General features: G+C 41.9%; 1 protein-coding gene across 11 annotated transcripts in view; it reads left to right on the top strand.

Moving 5' to 3' along the window:
* SLC2A12 (solute carrier family 2 member 12) overlaps positions 1-22,303 on the top strand; it is a 58,110-nt gene that overhangs the window by 32,279 nt on the left and 3,528 nt on the right. For 3 of the 11 annotated variants that reach the window (XM_047732993.1, XM_047732997.1, XM_047732999.1), the window contains exons 3-5: positions 6,025-6,147; positions 9,955-10,087; positions 18,648-20,515. In XM_047732993.1, coding sequence (XP_047588949.1) covers positions 6,025-6,147; positions 9,955-10,087; positions 18,648-18,801 — 410 coding nt within the window. In that variant the 3' untranslated portion in view covers positions 18,802-20,515. The other 8 variants (XM_047732994.1, XM_047732995.1, XM_047733001.1 and 5 more) reach the window with 8 other exon arrangements.

Below are 22,303 nucleotides of genomic sequence, written 5' to 3'. Positions count from 1 at the left end.
GGAGCCGGCCAGTACCTAACAGAACCAGTCTAAAAATTGCATTTTTGTATCCTGAGCACAACTCAACACACAGTGAAATGACACCATCAATTCTGTTACCATGGGCAACTGTTCACATAAAACAACAGTGTTGAATTTTCCTCTCAGTCCTGTACCCTTGAGAATTGTGAATATCAGACAGTAAAGACATTAAAGAAACAGACAGAGGTTTAAAACACTATGGTAATAAACACAAGCATTCCTTTTTAACTTTATTGTTTTCCAGAACACAGTGTTAAGAATTTTTCCAGGGAACATTTCTAACATTAAAAATTGTAATACCTTTCTGATTAAAGTGAAACATCAATCATCAAAAAAGCACAACATAACATACCTGAAGCATGACATTCCAGTTAAATAAGAGAAGGTTAATTTCTTGGAAGACATTTTTTTTTTCCATTTTGAATCCAAGTTCAGTGGTCTGAAAATCCAGATATTCATGCTCCTGGGGGTTGATTTTGCAGAGTACTGCCTCAAGGATATGTCAAAGAAAATCAGTTTCTTGATTTTTAGGAAAAATCTGTTTCCTACAATTTCTTCTTCCTCATGTCCTTAGTGATAATTGTCCTTCCACTTAAAGTGGAAGAAAGCATACCTATTATCCATTAGAAAACTTACTGTGATACATGTCCCAAATTATAAAAACCTCAGGAACAATAATCAAAAAGATAATTGGAAATATTAGTGTAGGTGTGGTATTGAAGAATGATTCTAATGACTAGATAATAATCCTTTCAGAGGCCTAGATATTGCCAACAATTTGCTTTCAGCAAAATTAAAGGATGACCTAACCAAGTGATCAGCTGATATATCATCACAAATAACTTTTTTTGTTAATTCAAAGAACTGAGTGATTCTTGTATTATAAAATTTCTTCAACTCCCTGTCTTTTTTCATTATTCTTGAGAACAATAAATTTCATCTAAAGAGTAGAAATATATCCTGCTATTCTAGAAATGACATTCCACCCACACATACATAATAAAGAAAAAACTCCCTGTCCGTTAAGAGAGGTTTCTTTCAATAAATTTCACTTTTCGTATCTCACAGTTAATTCTAAAGATTTATAATATATTTTCATAATTTTGACCCATTTTGTGTTAATTATTGTGTTAATAGTTGAGAAAAATTACCTAAAAGTTTTTACGGAACATTAAAAAAAAACTAAAATTTCAGTTTATGGTAATTTTTTTCAGAGCACTTATGATGGAGTGATCAAAAGACTTTTGAGTTTAAAAATGCATTGAAAAAGGATAAAATACTGAGTTCAAGTGAAAAACAATATAAAATCTACTTTAAATACCTTATTCCTGTATTTTTTAAATGGATGATGACGAATATCAGATAGGTATTGTATTTCAATTCTACCAGAAATATTTAGAAGAGTGAAAAGTGCTCTCTTTTATATGTTAGAGCTTATAATAAAATAGAAATTGCATTATTTGCTGTCATTTAAATTTACAGTGAGAAGAAAGTTGTTTTTTTTTTTTTTAAGGTTTTATTTATTTATTTGACAGACAGAGATCACAAGTAGGCAGAGAGGCAGGCAGAGAGAGAGGAGGAAGCAGGCTCGCCGCAGAGCAGAGAGCCCGATGCGGGGCTCGATCCCAGGACCTGGAATCATGACCTGAGCCGAAGGCAGAGGCTTTAACCCACTGAGCCACCCAGGCGCCCCGAGAAGAAAGTTTGATGTTGACTTATAAATGAGAGAAAGTACTTAGTTTTTCAAATTATTTTAAAGCTACACAGTAAGAAAATTTAAAGACCAACACCAAAAGCTTTTACTTATTCCCAACAGGTATTTGTTCACAAGAGTTTCATGATCAATTCTGACATTTTTAAAAATTGAGAGTTATTCCATTGAGTTCAATTTTCCCTAAAATGTTTTCAAAAAATCATTTCAGTTAGTGTTGACTAGAAGTCATTAAGATAGAAAGACTGGGAAAGATTGAGGCTTTATTTTATTGTTTTTCTTGGCTTATTTAAGTAATACAAGACAATATTGTTGAATGAAATATTTACCTTAGAAGGGGTGGGCATGAGCCCAACTCACAGTAACTGAGAGAAAGGGGAATATGAGAAATAAAAATAAAAACAAATGAAAGCTACTGCATCATAACTTATGTTGGAGATGGTGGCCCATGGTAGAGTGTCTTTTATTAAAGAGCATCCCTTTGCCACTTAGAGAACTTAATGAAGCCAGGATTTAAACATCTGTTTGGAAGGAAATGGGCATATGTCCCTTTCATATTCACATTTAAAGGATCTCTTGGCAGACAGAGAGTTGGGTGTGCCGTGTACCGCTTCCCTAGGCAATAAAAGCCATGGGATTTGGCTTCACTTTGGCAAAGTATGGGAACACCGACTCCTCTTCAAATCAAGTTGTTGAAAATTCTGCTCCAGAGTTGCTAGGAATTCCCCGGCAAGAGTTTAAGACCTCCGTGAATCTTTCATACTTGGAGCTAGCATGCCAGGAGGTTAAGGAAGACTCAAACCAAGGCAAGACAAGGGCTAAAGTGACAGCCTCAGTGGCTTATACGAAGGGGCCGAGGACGAACGCGGCATGTTACCTACCTGTTGACAGGTGAAGTCTTCTGCATGGATTGCCCCTACTAAAGCAAAGCCATGCTCTCTACAGCACATGGAGACACCTCAACATATTTGTCCTTCACATCTTTTCATGATGCTCTGTGTGTCTATAAGTGCTGTCTGCAGATTTCATCTGGATCAGGCAAGTTCTGACGGGCAGCCCTGGTGATTTAATACCATGTGAAGGAAAGTGCCAATACCTGTGGGCAACTTGTGTCCTGGCAAGTCCAAAATTTCCTCTATCCTTGCAGCACAGGGGAGGCCTTAAAGACATGTGCAGACTCTGACATTTACAGAAGCGCATGCTATTGAGCTCATCCTGGAGTGCCAAGGTCAAAGGTGGAAGGATGGAGGTGAAGGGGGATTGTTCCAGGGCCAGCTACACAGTTGTGGTGGCCCTCCCTGGAGAAGAGGTCACTGGGTCTCTGAATACTCCATGGATTCCTTACAAATAAATAACACAAGCATCCCCTGTGGGTCTGTCATCAGGGCAGCAGAGAACGAGGACACCCAGAGAGAGCCACCACTTCTTCACCGTGGTGGTGGATAGGTTGATTTTCTCTGGGGGAGAAACGAGACCATCTCATTGGAAAAACCAGCAGTAATTTCCAGAAGTCTTCCACTTGTCCCTGCAAATGTCAACACATGAAATCTCCATGTGATGGTTTCCATCTCTGTGCTCTTGACTTAGGAGTTGAAAGAGAGCTGCTGCATTTTTTCTACATTGGACATTCCCAGCACCTTTCCAGGGACCATGGACGCCTGTCAGATTCTGGCATCATCTTGCTCCTAAGACAGCCCTGGGAAGACTCCTTTCAGTCAGTTTTACCTTATTGCAGGGGCCATTTCAGAACTTTATTTCACTTTCTGGATTTGACGATCTGCGATTTGGGGCTGCTGAAATCATCGTTAAAATAATATTCTCCTTATTTTTGACTTGATGGACTCCTTTTTGGGAACTTGGACCATCCCTGTCAAAACCCTTGTCAACTGCTACAACACCCAGTTTGTCAATATTAGATAAACCAAAACATCAATTCTTGAATTCTTTCTATTAGATCAAGAAACAAGTAGAAGCTTTCAGCAATGATGTATTATTTTTAGAAACGTCAGGTGCAAGGTTTGCCTGACAATGTCTCATCAAAGATGGAGGGAAGTGTCTCTTTCAACGTTCAGCTCGTGGCTCACTGGTTCAGGTGCCAAGTTGAATGCATGCCTAGGACGGGCTTTGAGTGTAGACTTTGGGTCCTTTTAGGCAAGCCTTTGACAGTTCAGACTGAGTGCTTGTAACTCGAGATTGGTGATACAGTCCCATCTTCTTGTGGGTGAGCTCCACCACTTTCTGTGATGGCAAGATCAGTGCATTCTCATCTGGTGCCAACATGGGTCTCATGACCCCAGCAATGATTTTCCAAGATCCCACCAAGTAATTCCAAAAGGTGGTCACGGTGAAAGGTGGGGAAGGGAGGAAGGGGTTTTGGAGCTAATGAAGTGGGAATGGAAGTAGGTTAAGAAAACCTCTGTGAACTCATCTAGAAAAGAAAGAGTGACACTTCCCACACCTCCTCCTCATGGCTGCTAGAGCAAAAGGTGGTGAGGGATTCCCCACAACACTGTGACAGATACCAATGGCAGACAGGGGCACAGGGCACTGGTCAGTGACATAGACTATTTAACTTCAAAAGCATTGGATTTATATAATTTTATCTTGCGTTTGTCCAATAGCAGGTCATTACAAAGGCTTCAATGGAACTATACGGCTGTCATTCTACTCAGACAGAGCCAGATACCCTGTTTCACAAAACTCAAAGACAAGTTTACCTGAGCACTGCATGGGTCTCATTAAGAGCAAAGTGATCCTACCAAGGATATAATCTGCAAGAACCTAGTATGGTTTGGGTGGTAGGAAGTGGAGCGGAGTGATACAGAATTTTCATTTTGAATTCCCTGTCAATTAGAATAGTAATAAACACGTTCCTTTTGTTACAATTATCTTCCGTGCCCTAATGATAACCCTATGGTGGATTCACTTGGAAAAAGATAATCTAGAAAAAATGTTTATTCAGCTCTCTGCTATAATTCAACTTATTTTTCTTACTTTAAAAGAGCAAATTTAGTATGAGCAGATGTTTTCTGTCTGGAGCCTGGTCTTGTCAGGGGAGATGAGTTGTTAAATTTGAGGCACATCTGACGGCCCCATACCCACAAAGGCCACATGAGTGGTGGCTGGCATTGGGGGGGCCCTCCCCCACTGACTCCAGTGGGCTAAGACGCTGCAGCTGGTCTGTATTTAACTGCTGGCTTTCCAGCACAAGGTGACTTCACCAGCAGTGAACCAGGGCTGGGGCAGTTCCTACGCCCGTCCTTTCTGCAGAACCAAATGCTTATGTTCTGCATTTACTTATTCATTAACAAATATTTATTGAGCTACCACCAAGAGAGCACCATGATTAAAAAGCATGAGTTTCAGGGACTGAGTGCCAGGACTCAGTGCCTCCTCAGCCACTTCCGAGATCCGTTGACTTTGGCAAATGATTAACTCTTGAAGCCTGAGTTTCTTCTCCTCTAAAGAGACATAGTAATAGTTCCTGACTTGTAAGATTTGGGGAGGATCACTGGAGGTAAGGTTCATAAAACACTCTACCCCTTGTAAGGATGTGTAGCTATTTTATTAGGGTGCGTTGGGCTTGATGGGCTGGAAGCAGAAGATAAGTGAGTTCAGATCCCATCGGGCAAGTCCTGTAATGTTCCCTGTCACTCTTGGATAATGAGAAGTGCTCTGATCAGTTTTGGTGCCAACAAGTCTCCTTTCAGAAATTCAAACATTCCATCAAGTATCATAATCGAGTTTTGGAGCTCTGTTTAATTCAGAGCTACAGTCCACTCAGCTTGACCCCCATCAGGAAGATCGAGTGAGAGAAGAGAGAGCAGTGGGCCTCCTTTCCCCTGCCTTCCTGGCTCCATCTCCTACCCACTCATTAACTGTGATGTTGGACTTCTCCATGGGAAGGGCGGGGACACACGGCAGGGAGAGCTCTGGTCTGGTGTGGGCTCTTAGCAGGGCAGAGGTCCAATGCTGCCTCTCTCGCTGCTCCCCAGCGGGTGACCCAGCCACCACCCTCACCACTTGCATTCTCAGACCCGTGTCCCACACCCCTCCTTCCAGGATTATTGTCAAGCTCTGTCAGTGTTCCTCCCGAATCCTTTCTCACTGGGCTGGAGATGAGAAGGAAGCACATTCCCTCTCCCCTCCTGCCGAGGAAGGACCCAGCCCGGCTCTCCAGCCACAAACCACGAAGGCCTGGGGCAGAGGGCAGAGGGCAGAGGGCTGGCCCTCAGTTTCAACGGGTTTTTGATCATTTTGCTGCCCCACACCCACTCTTCCCTTTCTTCTAGTGCCCTGGCTGCTCCTGAGCGAGATTTTTCCCGGTGGAATTAGAGGACGAGCCATGGCTTTAACTTCTAGCATGAACTGGGGCATCAATCTTCTCATCTCTCTGACATTTTTGACTCTGACCGGTAAGGACTTGTTGTTTTCCTCTAACACCTTTTGTGCTCCTAGGACAAATATGAGGGAAGCAGACTCACCTAAAGATCATTTTACTGTGGACGAATTCAGAACATTCCAAAGTAAAAGAAGGTACCTGATGCACCGACCACCCAGTTTAAAGTTATGACTCTTAATTCATTTTTAACCACACCTGTTCTTTCCCCAAATTATTTTGAGTCACATCTTGAATATGATGTCATCCCAAACATGATTTTGTCTATAAAATTTCCACACGGACATCTGAAAGATAAGACATTTAAAAACTCTACCTGTCATATCATGATCAAGACCCAAAATATTAATAGTCATCCCTTGGTATCAAATATCTAATCTGTCTTCCCATTCTTCCAATTGTCTGATAATTATTTTTTTATACTTTGCTTGAATCAGGATCCAACAATGTAACTTACAATTGATTGTTTCTTATGATTTGTAGGTTTCGTCTTCATTTCTCCCTCTTCTTCCCCATCTTTATGTTTTTAATGAAGAAACAGAGTTATCTGTATCATAGAGTTTTTCCCATCCTGGGTTTTGCTGATTATAATCCTATCACATGACCTTCTGTCCTTTGTGTTTCCAGTGAACTACTATCTAGATCTAGCGGCTTGAACAGATTAAGATTTTCTCACTTGCTTATTCGTAAACTCCTTCACAGATGATGGCGTGCATCCTGCCATAGGGACACAACCTCTCTGTCTCCCACTTTGTCATGTAGGCTTCCATGAGGATCATTGCCCAGATCCGTTATTTTTATTCCATCATTCCTTTTAAATTTTGATCATAGCTACTTCTCTAAGGAGAAGTTCTTCTCCTTAGTTATTTGCCTGACCTTGAAGTGTGAATCAAGGAAAAAAGGCAAGAAAATTGCTTGAAACTTTCTCTTTATTTTCTAGTTTTCCAAATAATGAGGTAGTTCCCCAGCAGCCTCCAAAATTGACTGATGAGCTCTTTCCTTTCTTTCCTCTTTCCTTCATATATGCATATGATATGAATATTAAATAATACATATAATATATAAACTTGGAAAAGTGGATATATACTCAAAAAGGTATAGTACTTCTGAATCTTATCAACCACTCTTTTTTTTTTTAGTACACTTACTTTGGGAAATAAACTTTCGGAGTTATTAAGTATGGTTTGGGTTCTTACATAAAATTTCAAATGTTTATGTCCCACATTTTTAGAAATAGACCCAGATTAAAGGAAATGAAGGAATTGGTTATTAGCACCAACCACACCGATCTTACTGAGATCACATGCATAGACCTGTGCCTTTCACCTTCTCTCTCTCTCTCTCTCTCTCTCTCACACACACACACACACACACACACACCTTTATCTGCTCTTTGACATGGAAAAAGAGAAATATAAGAGAAAAAAATGGAGGGAGCACAGCATAATGTATAAACCTGACAAATCACTATGCTGTACACACCTGAAGCCAACATAACATTGTGTGTCAACTATGCTTAAAAATTTTTTTTAATTAAAAAATAGAAGAAAGAATGGAAATGATCAGGGGTGGAAAAAGAGGACACAAATCCCCCGGAAGGATAGCTGACCTACAGGAGAGTTAATGCACATTGAGAAGCACTTCTGCATTTAGAGCAAATTTTCGGAAAACACGTTCACTTAAAAATCCTGGAATGAACCTGTAGATGACATTTCACTAGACTAAGCTTGAAATTCGGTACAGGTTTCTCTCACTGTCTGAAACTAGAGCGTCCCTAGGAAACTTTTCAGAAGCCAAGAGGCTGTGATGCAGAGGAGCAACTACCACTTCCGGAGAGCGAAAATCCTCTTGGGATTTCTCTCAGTTAGCAAAAACAGATACTAATGTGGATCTTTGAGAAAAGCAGAGCGGCGTAACGCAAACTTGCCTAGAGCAGGGAAACCTGTACTTAACTTTCAGAAAATCAATTATCCCAGTAGAAGACATAAGGCTTCTGCTTGGCAGCAAGCCCTTGGACACCAGCCTTTTCAGGGTAACTTCAGCCGCATCAATAAAAGCAGTGTGTTCTGGGGAAACCGACCCACTGGGCAGTGGTCAGGATGCAGCTGCATTGCGCTCAGCTCTGAGTAAACTATCCTAAGAGGATTGCCTAGAAATTTCAGAGTGTTGCCGTGTGTCCACCATGGGGGGTGGGGGTGCACCTGAATGGGTGTGGACCTGTGGTCTGTGCGGGCGGTTGCAAGAGTTCAGGGTGTTTGGCTGGGGCGAGAAGGGGCTCAGGGAAGGGAGGGGGGCAGGCAGGTATCTGCATCGCTGTGGGCTGTCCTGCTGTCATGAAGAAGGGATGGAGAGCAGACCCAAGTGCAAAGCAGAACCTCTGAGCTAAAGCTCCTGAAGGGGAGACTTGGGCTTCTGAATCAGGGAGGAGGACCTTTGTAAGAGGCGGGGTCCGCCCACCATGCAGTGAGAACTTCCAAAGGGGTAAGCTCCTTGTTACCCAAAGTACTCAAATGGAACAGAGGGCAGGTTTGATGAGGGGAACTTTTGTTTTGTTTGGGTTTTTTCTCTGTCTGTATCCTGGTTTCGTGTTCTAGAGAGGAAAGGAGGACCCTTTCTACAAGCACTTTATTAAGCACTCACTGGGGCAAAAACTGATGCCCGCGGCAAGAGAAGCACAGAGGGACGGGGCTTTCATCAAAACCACCCTAAGAGCTGTCCTGCAGTCCCTTCTTCCCGCTTAGCCTCACCTCAGCACAACTGACGGACAGGTGGCTAATATGCTTCGGTATTTCCAGGCTGTATCTGCCGTGCCGCCTCACTACAGACCTGCTCGGTCAGTTCTCCTGGCCTCCAGGGGGGACCGGTGGGTGAAGCTGTGAAGGGCTGTTTGCCCTGTTTCTGGCTGTGGTCAGTCAGAGCCTGTGTTTGTAAAGACCCGGCTTCTTCCCCGCTGCTCCCCCAGGCTGGGCTTCCTGCTCCTGAGCCCCCGGGGTGGGGCACGATGCACATGGCAGGCTCCTGGGTGCATGGGGGCGGGGGGTTACTTCTCGCCATTTCATGTGACTTGACCAGGGTCAGGAACCGCTAAGGGACTGTAGCAGCGGTCAGAGGCCACTCTAGGCTGTCAGGCCAGATAGGGCAGCACCTGAGGGTGTGACTGCTTGCAGATGACTCTTAGCAAGTGAGTGCCTTTCCTTAGAACTGTTCACACTTCTTCCTCTGAATCCAGGAGGAGGCATTAAAATACACTGCCAGCTACTAAGAGGAAATACTGCCAACATGAAATGATTTATTTGAATAATAAGGGTAAAGAAGGGTGAACTCATTTCAAGAAAAGTGCATCTGTATCAGTGTCTTTAAAAATGTCCACCGCATAGAAACCCAATTGCCACAGTCGTTTCTCCTGAGAGAGGGACATGTGAGGGTAAGGAGCCAGAGGAGATATTTGACCTTCTGCTTTCGATGTTTCTGTGTCATTTGAGGTTATTTTTATTTTTATTTTATTTTATTTTATTTTATTTTATTTGTTTGCAATGAGCAGGCATATTACCATTTCAAAAAAAGAAAGGCATGCTCACGAAGAAGATGGCGTTGGGTTTAAAGTGGGATAGTCACAAGGCTGTAAGAGAGAAAGCTGGGGTAGTCTGTATAAAGGAAACTTACAGAGATTGGCTATATTTTCAACTTGCTACCTCCCAGGATACTACCAGCATGTTTGAAAATACACATGTTTTTATTTATACCCCAAGAAGCAGCTTGTCCACAAAATGGGGTCAAAGCAAGGCAAAGCACATTTTTAATCAGTCTCTCTTGTCCCTTGTAGATCTCATTGGCTTGCCGTGGGTTTGCTTTATATACGCAATCATGAGCCTCGCATGCCTGGCTTTTGTCGTTGTGTTTATACCCGAGACAAAGGGACGCTCTTTGGAACAAATATCAGTGGAGCTGGCAAAAGCGTAAGTATTACGTTCATGCTCTCTGAACAGCGCTCCAGTAAAAAAAAAAAAAAAAAAAAAAAAAAGAAGCTTTTATATACAACCAAATGATGATCCAACATCTCAAATTATTTCAGGATATTCCCTTTGGCCTGAAATCATATCTTAAAGCACAATTTCAGTTTTTTTTTTTTTTAAGATTTTATTTATTTACTTGACAGAGATCACAAGGAGGCAGAGAGGCAGGCAGAGAGAGAGAGAGAGAGAGGGGAGGAAACAGGCTCCCTGTTGAGCAGAGAGCCCGATGTGGGGCTCGATCCCAGGACCCTGAGATCACGACCTGAGCCAAAGGCAGAGGCTTTAACCAACTGAGCCACCCAGGCGCCCCCACAATTTCAGTTTTTGTGCCATGTGATGAATCTGGGTGACTAAGCTAAGGAATTAGAATAACCAGTGCTTTCTAGCAGGTGAACCTTTCGAAGTTCTTTTCAGTAATGCCAGAAGAACCTCTTCTCATCTCCCTAGGTCCCCCACGAAGGAGGGGATTTTTTTGTTTGGGATTTCAGGTAAATCTTGGAATGTCATGCCCCCCTATCCCCCCACACCTCATGCTAGAACCATGGGCCTCCTTCCGCTCTCAAACGTGTAGGTCATCTTGAAGCCCTAACCACCTGTGAAGGCTGAGATGACCAGGAACACCCCCGGGTTCAAATGACTGCATTTATTCCAAATACAGCACAATCAAGATGAATTTCAGAAAGCTGAAGAGTTTCTCCTGCGGATGACAGCTGGAAGATGGTTAATACCTCTCACAGAGAGAGATTGTTTAAGCAGCTTAATTTAGGCGTGGGCTGTAGAAAACTCTCTCCTTTTGAGTAACAAAACTCAGATCTCTAAGTGTTGAACTGCAGGGAAGGAGGGGATGCTCAGTGGCCTGGAATGAAGTGGAACTTGTTCTTCTTCCTAGCAATAAATCATTACACTCGACAACGTAGGGATACTTGTTCTTGGGTTTTAATGGGAGGGTGCTATTTATTTACAGTTTGGAAATTTCTTCTAAAAACACTCTCAGTGGGCCCGACAGAAATGATTGCTATTGGAATCTGATGGAAGAATGAACCTGCGAGGTGTTTTCATGGTCACTCTACATGGACATATTTATTCAGAGTAGGATTTGGAAAACTTCTGCTTTGTATTTTATGCACTTAGACGTGATTTGCATTTTTAAAATATTTCAGTTTAGCAGGCAGAAAGACCTCTCTTAATTCAAGCTGTGAGTTAAATATCAAATTGTAGAGTTAATTTTTAATATAGATAAAGCCCTTTTAAAAAAAAATACAATGAAAATGAAAGTTATTCATTTACAGGGAAATCTAATTGTCAGAAGGCTGGCTAGACCCTTGGCCTGATCAGCACATTGCCTGGCTCTATGCAAGTTGAAGCCAACTGAGTTTCTTGGGGAGCACAGAATCGGAACAAGACTATGAATTACTGATACACAATTCAAATAACTGAGAACCTCAGTTCTTATGCATCCATTTGGGGACTTGATTTAGATTCTAGGCCTTTTCCAGGACTAAGATGCCAGGACACTGAAAACTTCCAAACCTACTGGCCAGTCTTCATTTCTCATTCTGTTCTATCTGCATTTCCCATCAGCTGTCTGTTGAAGTGTAGCACACCATCCCCACATGTCATGACTTAAAATATACTACTCCCATTTCCCAGGATGCTTTGGTTTGCCTGGGCAGGGCTCCTGTTCGTTTTCCTCCTGGGTGTCCTCATGGGTCGACATGGCAGGAGGGCCAATCAGTCTGGATGGTGTAAGAGAGCCTCACCAACGTGGATGAGAGTGGGTGCTGACTCACTGGAGTGGTTCTGTTGTCCTCCACAGGGTCTCACCCCCCAGAAGGCTGATATGGCTTCCTCACATGGCAGGTTCTGGGCAACGTTCCAAGGCGGTGGAAGCAGGAGCTGTAAGGCCTGTGAAGTGTACATTCTAGAAGTCACACTGCAGTACTCCAATTATTTTCCAACACCCTACAAGTCCTGAGACCTGCCCAGAATGAAGGGGTGTAGAAATTGACTTAAGGTTTTGATGGGATAAAGAAAACAGAATTTTTTTTTAAACCACATTAATTTACTACCCCTACTCTTTCTTGAAATTCTCTTTTCGCTCCTGTGAAACAATTTTTTTTCCAGGAATTTACCTCACACACACTTATCTCTTTATCTCTCCTTCTATTACGACATTCTCTATATCACTGACGATTTAACCCGACATCCTTATGCCTTAAAAGACAATGCAAATCCTCGTTGTTGAAGTCCTGCATAAACTTAGCCCTGGAGCATATTTATTTCTCCTGGATTTTTAATATTTTCTCCTTCCATTTTCTTCTCTACTGCCTTAGCTAAGACCCTGTTGGTTTCACCTCCTTAACGAAGTTTTAACATATTGATTTCCAGGAATGGTTTCTGCTCATTATCCTTCCTATGAAACCTCTCTCTGCAGTGCCTAGTATAATACTGATTCCTAGCAGATGATCAAAAAGTATCCACTGACCAATTTGATAACTTGTAAACAAGGCCAGTGCTAAATTCCTTATTGGGGGGGTGGTTGGAATTCCATCATGGATAATGGTGTAAAAGCACAACACGTTTTGATCCGGTCTCAGGATATGAGTTAATCTACAGTCTAATACAGCCTGTGCAACGGGAGGAGGAAGAGGCATGTGAGCAGATTAAGTGAGACAGTCTGGCTTTTCCACATCTCTCCCTTCCCCTCCACTTCAGATATTGTTTGACCAACTCTTTTATGATCATCTTTTAGGCACCCAACACTGTACTAAGAAAGAACTGAGGACATAGGAGACAAGGAGTCCCCAGCTGCTTCTGTCGAGGAGGCAGACAAGAAAATACAGAGTATCACAAATATTTCCCATTGTTGGCAAGCACGAAGGAAAATCACATATATTAGAGGATGTCATTTATAACGTCTTCCTGAGGGAGAGAATACCGAAGCAGAATCCTGAAGGAGTGATCTGGGCAAAGAGGAGTATGTGGGAGTCAGAGGAGAATCACACTCAGAGGCCAGTGTGCTCACTGGTGGGGTCTGAAGAGGACAAGTTCTGGGTTGGGGATCGAGAGATGAGTCCAGAGCACATGGCAGAGAGCAGTCAGGAAGGGTCTCGTCTGTCTTGGTAAAGAGTTTGAATTTATGCTGAAGGCAGTGGGGTTATATTTAAAACAGCAGGGCAGGGGATAAAAGTTACCTGATTTTTTACGGAGGACTCTGGCAAAATATAGAGATTGGAAGGGGGGCTGCTGAGTGAGGGAGACCAATGGGAGTCTTGTGAAGAAATGGGGTAGAAAACTACGGGGCTGGATGACGTGCACAAATGAAATTAGATGACTTGGAGCTGGATTGGAAAAGACAGTTGAGGGAAAAGAGAAAATCAGGATCTTTCTCAAGAATAGAGAACTAACCCCATATACAATGGGGACATCCACCAAAGTAAGACAAGAAGGAGGAAGAGCAGGCTTGGGAGGCTGGAGTCTGGTGGGGGCTCCCGTAGCACACTGAGTTCAGTTTGTGCGTACTGTCTGTGGGTTCCTATAGGACACACAAGGGGAAGGAAGAAAAGACCAGTGTGCATTGGAAACTGGTCCTGGACATATCAGTGTGTAGAAAGAAGTGTGTATGAAATCCGGGGCAGACCCACATTTTGTGCAGCCTAAGCTTTTCAGGGCCTTGTTGAAGAAAAAAAAAATACAAATTATGAATGCAAAATTAGGTGTGACTGTGTGTGTCTTAGAAGAGGCTGTGAAGTGAGGGGCCCTGGGGTTGAAGTGTCATTGGCCTTATGGTAGGTCCATCTTGAGCATATGCACTTTTTAACTACCTGTTTATTAGCTGAGGGAGTGAAATTTCTTTAAAAATAAAGGTTTGCTAAAATTCTTGTGAACAACACTAATTGCAAAGTTGAGCTGGAGAGAAAGCAATTATGAATGAGCTGAACAAAACGAAGGACCTACTTACTCTATTATCACTCCCTATTGCATTCTTTTTAAAAAAAAGTCTAACTCGAAACCGGAATGAATAAATAATTTGGAATTAAGGTTAAGAAACTTTCAGGTCTATTTTTCATATGGGGCTGTTGGAATGTATCAAATTGCCAACCAAATAAAAATATGAGGACAAAACTTGAGAAAAGCCAATCTTTCTATCTAGTAGACCCCCAGAATAAGACATTCCTTAGCAACCTATCATTTGGCTACCTAAAAACTCAGCAAAACTTATTCAGAAACGGGGTGGGGAAGGACTCTGTCTAAATTAGTAAAACTCTGAGTTATGAAATGTTTTTGAAAGATTCACATTTCTGTGACTTTTGAGTCATGCGGTTACTCAAATTTAAATCCAAACCTTCAGTGATAAATTGCAAAGTAAGGGAAATCGGAAAGCCAAAATCCTGGTCACCCTAGATGTACCACACGGGTGCTGGGTGTTGAAGAACAAGAGTAGATACGAGGTCTGATACAGAGAATTATAAAGGGTGGGGGGCACAGAGTAATCCTGCAGGTAAAATTCCCAGCGGCAGTGAAGGCATCTACCAGGGTGTGAGTTGTGGAGCAGAGAGGAAACCGTTGCTCTCAGAAACCTTGGCTGACTCCTATTTCTGTAGTACTATAGAATAAATTTTTTTTAGATTTTATTTTTTTATTTGAGAGAGAGAGAAAGCATAAGTAGGTGGAAGGGCAGGGAGAGAAGGAGAAGCAGTGTCCCTGCTGAGGCTTGATCCCAGGACACTGAGATCATAACCTGAGCCAAAGGCAGACGCTTAACTGACTGAGCCACCCAGGTGGCTTTTTTTTCTTTTAACTTGGAAATGTAAGTAGCCTGAATTTTGTCAGCTGTCTAAAGTAAGTATGGAGTATGTATGTTAAAGCCGGTTCCCAGCAGGAAAATGTCAGAGACAAAAATAAAAGGAAGATAAAATCCGTGATGGTATTGAGAAGTTATGCAATCAGCTCAGTGCACTCAGGTGGGCTGGAAGCCCAGGGAGCTCGCTGGCAGGCGGGAGCTGAAGTGAGCTCGGAGACTGTGCTAAGGGAGTCTTCACAAATTTAGGAGTTAATGAAGAAAATGAGTCCAATTTTGTCACCAGGGAAAGAGAGGGTCCTGACATGTATAGTCCAACGACTCCCTAAGAAGGAAGAAAGGAAATGATTTCTAATGTGAAAATAACTTCAAAGGTGATATTACAGTGTTGCTTAACATTTTCCTTTCTCATTCCATATTTTTATGGGGCGTCTGGGTGGCTCAGTGCATTAAGCCTCTGCCTTCATCTCTGGTCATGATCTCGGGGTCCTGGGATCAAGCCCCGAATCGGGCTCTTTGCTCAGCGGGGAGCCTGCTTCCCCTCCTCTCTCTTTGTCTGCCTCTCTGCCTACTTGTGATCTCTGTCAAATAAATAAATAAAATCTTAAAAAAAATTTTTTTTTTCCTTTCTCCTATTTGGCGTCCAGTTCTTTTACTTCCATTTCTGCAAGGCTGAGAAAACAAATATTCTTCCAAGGTTATTAGGTTTCTTATAAAATAAACAGTGACTCAGCTGAGAGGTCAGAAAAGATTTCAGCAATAATGTAATTTGAAAGGATTTTTTTCTGAACTTCTGCCCTGCCAGCGACCAACTCAAGATGGGGTGTTGGCTGTATTTGCTATTTCAGCTGTGACTTTTATGCTTTTCCTTAATTTAAGTGGAAACAGAGAGAAAATGAACAAGTTGACGTTTTGGAAATATTTTCATTCTGAGACTTGTTATTTTTCTCTTCTAGCAATTTATTGTATGTGGTCATTCCTTCCTTCCTTCATCCAAACTCACTTGTTCAAGAAATATTTACTGAGCATCTAATATGTGCCAGGCACTCACTGTTCAAGGTGCCACAGCACAGTACTCAGCGAGTAAAAATGCCTTGAGAATTAAAACATGTTGATAAGAGAGGGAGTGAGTGCGGGGCTACTTTTGATCCGGTGATAGGAGAAGGTTATTCTGAGAGGTAACACTTAGGATAAAATCTGGGTGATAATGAGGAGTCGACAAAGAAAGGGCAAAGGAGAACTGGAGCAGAGAGAACAGCTAGCACAAAGGCTAATCCGAACACACTTGACCTGTTCCAGGGACAGCAAGAAGGCCGCGAGGTTGGAATCTGTGAGATTCAGTTAGAAAGTCAGTGGAGCCCTACAGGCCCAGCAAGTTTGGATTTCTTTTCTTTTCTTTCCTTCTTCTTTTTTTTTTTTTTAAAAGATTTTTATTTATTTATTTGAGAGAGAGCACAGTAGCTGGGGTGGCGGGGGGGTGAGGACAGAGGGAGGGCAGGGGAGAAGGAGAGGGAGAAACAGACTTCTCTGGGAGCAGGGATCCTGGATCATGACCTGAGTGGAAGGCAGACGGTTAACCTTAACCGACTGAGCCACCCAGGTTCCCCTTGGATTTCATGCTAAGTGCCATGGGAAGCTACTAAAATATTTTCACAGGGTGATGTGAGCTGATTTACATTTTGAGGTGTGCCAACTGAGCCTCTGCGGTCACACAACTGAGCATGGCTGAGAAAGCATGTAAACCCGGTGTTGGGTTTTTCTCACTTTAAATCATGATTCTAGGGGGCGCCTGGGTGGTTCAGTCAGGTAAGAGTCTGTCCTGGGCTCAGGTCATGATCCCAGGGGCCTGGCATAGGGTTCCTTGCTCGGCAGGGAGCCAGCTTCTCCTTCTCCCTGTGGCCCTCTCCACCTCCTGCTTATGCTCTTTTTCTCTCTCTGTCAAATAAGTTAATTAAAAAAAAATCATGATCGTTGACCTCAAGTGGCCTTCAGTGCTGCCTGACAGTCACATATGTCCCAGGCCTATGGACTGGAAACCTCTCCACCTCCTTAGCCTTGTTCACTCCTACTGATGACCTTGTCTCTGACTTCACTGAAGAAATGGACACAATCAGAAGGCAACTTCTGTACACAACAACCCACATATTAGTGTTTGTATCTAAATACACCATCATCCTTCCAGGTTCTCTCTGTAAGTTCCGGCATTCCTGTGTGAGGCCAAGCACTTCACGCTCTCCTCCATCCCTTTTCCAGGACATTCTCCAACAGTTGTCTCTGCTCAGTCTTGCATCATGAACATTTTACCTCTCTACTGGATCCGACTTCTCACTAGAAACTGTGTGATTTTTTTTTCCCCCGTCTTAAAAAAAATGGTCTTGATTCCATTTTCCTCTTTAGCTTGTGTTGTTTCTTTGCTACCACTTATAGCAAAGTTCTGGAATATTCATTGACATCAATTTCTCTTTCTCCATTCTCTCATGAACCTGCCCCAATGAGACTTTTAAGGCTACCACCCTAGCGAAATTGCTCTAACATCCCAGTGACCTCTACATTGCTAAACCCCGGTGATCAGTCTCATTCCTAGACGCTTAGGATTCATCCATGGTAATCCCTACACCACATGTCTGCACTAAGTCTCGTTAAATCTGTTAACAAAACATACCGTGAATCTGACCCATTCGACGAGTGCCATGCTCCATCCCAACCACAACCTTTTCCTTGGACTAGACTAACCTCTGCACTGTCTTCCAGCCCCTGCCCTCCCCAGTCTATCCTCGAACCAGCAGTTCGATTGATCTTCTAAAGATGTCATTCCTCAGCTCAAAATCCTGTGGTTCAAATTACATTTCAAATAAAATGCACACTTCTGTGGCTGCCACCTACTTCTCTAAGCTCATCTCATCGTTCACGTACCAGCCATGTTCTGACCTTTCTGGAAACATAGTGCTTCCAGTTTTTCACAGGGTTTCCTCCTTAACTTGAAAGTTTCTGATCAAATGTCATCTCTTTAGAGTGATAGCAGCAGTGTGATAGTCATCTCCCATCTGTTTCCATTTTTTTTCCTGTTTATTTTTCTCACTAACACTTTTACTACTCAAAATTATATGCTTATAAACTTGTCTCCTTTATTAAAAGATAAGCTCCTTGAAAGCAGAAGTCTCTATCTGCCCAAGTAACTGGTTCAATGTACAGGGAAAGATCTTTGAAAGAGGGTCAAAGGTGGCCTTTGTTTCTAAAAAGCGTAAAATACCAGGGCATATTTTTATACTGATGGGAATAGTCCCGTAGAAGAGAACTTCTTAATGCAGGAGCAAGCACATAAGGCAGAAGGCAGACAACACAGATGCCAGTACAGGCATACTGGTAGAGTTTGAGAAGAGGAGGAAAATAAAATAGGATCTGGGACACTATCTCCATTAGTTCTATGTAATACTATCCTTGAACTTCGCAGGTAGGAATGCCTTGATTTTCTGGGAAGTCGCCCTCCCCACCTTACCCTTTGCATGAGCTTGACCAAAGTTCGGGGTAAAACTGAATTTCATGGTACATCAAGGCTTTGCAGTAAAAACGTCTTTTCGGGCAGGCTAAAATCTTAAAGCCCCAGGGTGGTTTTAAAAAAAAATAATAGCCTGTACTTTTTTTTTTTTTCCCCAAGTACAATAAACTATGAGTGACATTTTCATTAGTGCCTTTCTCTTTCAGGAACTATGTGAAAAACAACATTTGTTTTATGAGTCATCATCAAGAGGAATTAGTGCCAAAACAGCTTCAGAAAAGAAAACCCCAAGAGCAGCTCTTGGAGTGTAGAAGTCTGTGTGGTAGGGGACAACCAAGGCAGCTTTCTCCAGAGACCTAATGGCCGCAAACCTTGCAAATGTTGGTGAAGTAGGACAACAATTAGAAGGGTGTCTTTGTACCAAGACATATTGGCCACTCCCATGTTTTCTCCCTAGTGTTGTGGAGGTAGTTTTAGAGACACCTTGAAATTATAAAGGCAAACTTTAACCTTCACCTCTCGAAAGGTAAAGGAGGTACAAGATCCCGTGATCCCTTTCTTACTCTGCCTAGGACTCCCCGTGAAACAGATCCTGGCTGGTTCAATACCTCACACCCTTTTCACAGAGCAGCCTTTGAGAAACGATGAACTAGTAATGCAATCAACTTTTGCCTTAAGGTTATGTGTGTGCAGAGACCAGTTGCGGCTTCATGATCCAGACATCTCAGTGGCCTGAACACGAACTCACAGGTTTTTGCCCACTATGACAGTACTTGCACTGGGCCTTCTGTGAAAAAGAACCAGGACACAACGTGGAGAGTTGCACGTATGTTCTAGATTAGGAGAAGTTCCTGGCTAGGATTTCAGTGATAATTCCTAATTATAGTTCAACAAGTACAAAGATAATGCAGCTTATTTTATGAACTACAGTGTAATACAAAATATCCTTCTATGAATTTTATGTATAAAATATTAAAACAATTCTGCAATAGTTGAGAAAAGTAAACATTTTTTCCATCCATTTGGAAAAACACGTCTAGAAAGGGCTATTTCAAAATCCTGGGACCATTTTTACTTAGTTGTCCGTTGCTAAAACTTTAGGAAAGGGTCGGGCCATCAGGTGATTGATCCCAATCTTTATAATCAATTAGGTGTGAGTTATTAAGTCAAGCTTATGAAACTCTCTCCTTGGAAGGCTTTCATGATGACTTACCAGCTATCCATAGCTTCCTGCAATCCTCTGCGCTCCTCAGGACTATCACTACCTCAGGTGATGGCACACGAGCTGTAACCCATGCTGACTTGCAGAAAACGGCAGATGCAGTGTGTGACATTCAGACAGCAGGACAGTTCCCTCACCATGTGTTCTTCTCTAGGATGAAATGGAGGTCACCGACTGTAACAGGAACTTGGGTTTCCCCCACACAACAGTGAACTGCTCTCTTCTGTATCTCTCCAGCTGAATATTGGGACTCGGTGAGGTGTTTTCCCCAATTTGGATATGATGACAGAAAATCTACAATAAATAATCTCGATCTATTTAAGTAGTGACCCATTAAATTACTATTATAAGCTATGGGACACACACACAGAAACTTAAAGTATGAATAATCTAACTTGAAAAAGAATAAAACATGACCGGCCTGAAGAACAGAGAATCCTAAGAGCCAAAACCCATTTGTTATTTAGACTGGAATTTTCCTATTGGCCCCTAACAAACTGTGCCAGTTTGATGAGGGTACATGACCTAGGAATTTCCCTATAACAAAATTGAAAGACTATAAATCTATGTAAGTAACAGTGACACTGTATTAGCAGAGCCTCAGGAGAATGACTTGAAGTCCTGATTCTGAAACGTATTACATAATGAGAATTGGCAGAGAAAGTTCTGAGGAAGGGAGATTTGAGATTTTATTTCTACCACAGCTCATTTCCTATGCAAGTTGGAGCATGTTTTTTGTGTTTTATTTTGGAAAGAGAAAGAAAAGTGTGTTCTGTAAAGGATCAATTTAAGAAATTTATTATGGGGGCGCCTGGGTGGCTCAGTTGGTTGGACGACTGCCTTCGGCTCAGGTCATGATCCTGGAGTCCCGGGATCAAGTCCTGCATCGGGCTCCCAGCTCCACGGGGAGTCTGCTTCTCTCTCTGACCTTCTCCTCGCTCATGCTCTCTCTCACTGTCTCTCTCTCAAATAAATAAATAAAATCTTTAAAAAAAAAAAAAAGAAAGAAATTTATTATGAATCCTCAGCAGAATTATATGCTGAGATGATTTAAAAAAAATCAAGACAGGTAATTGATAAATTTTTTTCTTTATCAAGCATCCCAGATTGTAAGATATTTAACAAAACTGTTACATGTTCCCTTCGAAGTTCAAAACTGTATATATATATTAGTAATTTCTTGTTTTAGCCATTCATCATAAATGGGTAGGAAACTGTTCATAAACTTAGGTTTATCACTAGTGATTTCAACTGCAGTATCTTAAACACTCCTGTATTTTTCTTTTACTATCCTGAGTATGTAACTAAATAATTCTGTCTTCAAACAAATTTCTACCCAATACACCCTTAACCAGAGCTTTTTGATTTCCAAAAATAAAAAAGGGGGAAAAACTTATCATTTGTATGTATATATTCACAGTTTTTATTTATAAAAAAATTTACAGCACTTGTGAAGAGCCAGCAGAAGACATCAGACGCGCTCATTCTTCCCAGCTTTGTTCAGTTTAGCGGGTTATCCGTGACACTTCGCCAAGCGATGCTCACACGGCGGCCCTGACACCTGACCCAGTTAGATTGTCTTTCTTCCTTTTTTCTGAGAAAGCATTTTGATGAGCTACTGATTACCTATTTCTCAAGTTACTTGAATACTGAAAATATTACGATATCTGGATCCACACCTTGGCCATACAATCATGCCCCCCCCCACCTCCATTTCTCTTTCTGTGAACATTACCAAACAGGTTACTTATTATTGTTAGTTAAAGCTAAGTGGAAAATCTCAATTTTTAAAAATAGTCTCCCAGAACCTGTGACTTCTTTACTGAATTGTATCCTCTATATTTCATGAGGTTTACCCTATCCTACTGGATCTTAAAATGAAGCAAATAAACACAATGTAAAAAAAAAACAAAAAAACAAAAACCAAAAACCAAACAAAACAAAACCAGGAGAGAGAGAATAAGAGAAGTTTGAAAATCACAAGTCTTTCACAAGAAAGAAAATATAAAAGCTAGCCTTTGCCCCCTGACTTAAGGATGAGAGGCACCGCAGGGGAGGGCATCGAGAGAAAAGGGGATAAAAAAAAAATGTAAAAATAAGGTTATGTTTTTCAGTGCAGTATGTAAGCTAGGTTTGGAAGACTATAATATCGTAAGGAAAATGAACTAGAACATGGAGGACTAAATGTGATTTTTCATGAAACTTCCAAAACATTTTGAAAACTCAGGTTTTAGTGGAAGATTGTGTTGGAATATTGTCTCTATTAAGTTGCTACTAGGAAGTTAATTGGACTCTCCACTCAGCTTTATTTCTAAGTGAAATTACTGTTGGTTCTACTAAACTCCTAATCCCAAGTGGTATGGCATGGGTGCAGCCTGATCGCGTACTACTCCAAGGCTCTTGGGTGAGCCAGAGGCCAGTGGTTCACAAATGCATATATTTTTTTTAACTTTAAGAGTAGCAATCCCAAATACTGAATAGTCACTCTTCAGCTCCATTAAATAAGACACAGCAAGGGGAAAGACCTATCTTGTTAAATGGCTTTCAAGTTCAAGTTGAACTGTATTATAATTATACTGTGGCACAGAGGCAGCTTGTGGGCACTTCTTGTTAAAACAGCACAATGTATCAACTGACAAG

This window comes from Lutra lutra, chromosome 6 (genome assembly GCF_902655055.1).
Source record: "Lutra lutra chromosome 6, mLutLut1.2, whole genome shotgun sequence".
NCBI classification, from domain to species: Eukaryota; Metazoa; Chordata; class Mammalia; order Carnivora; family Mustelidae; genus Lutra; species Lutra lutra.
The sequence above is the reverse complement of the archived record's forward strand: the minus strand, read 5'-3'. Positions and strand labels throughout refer to the sequence as shown.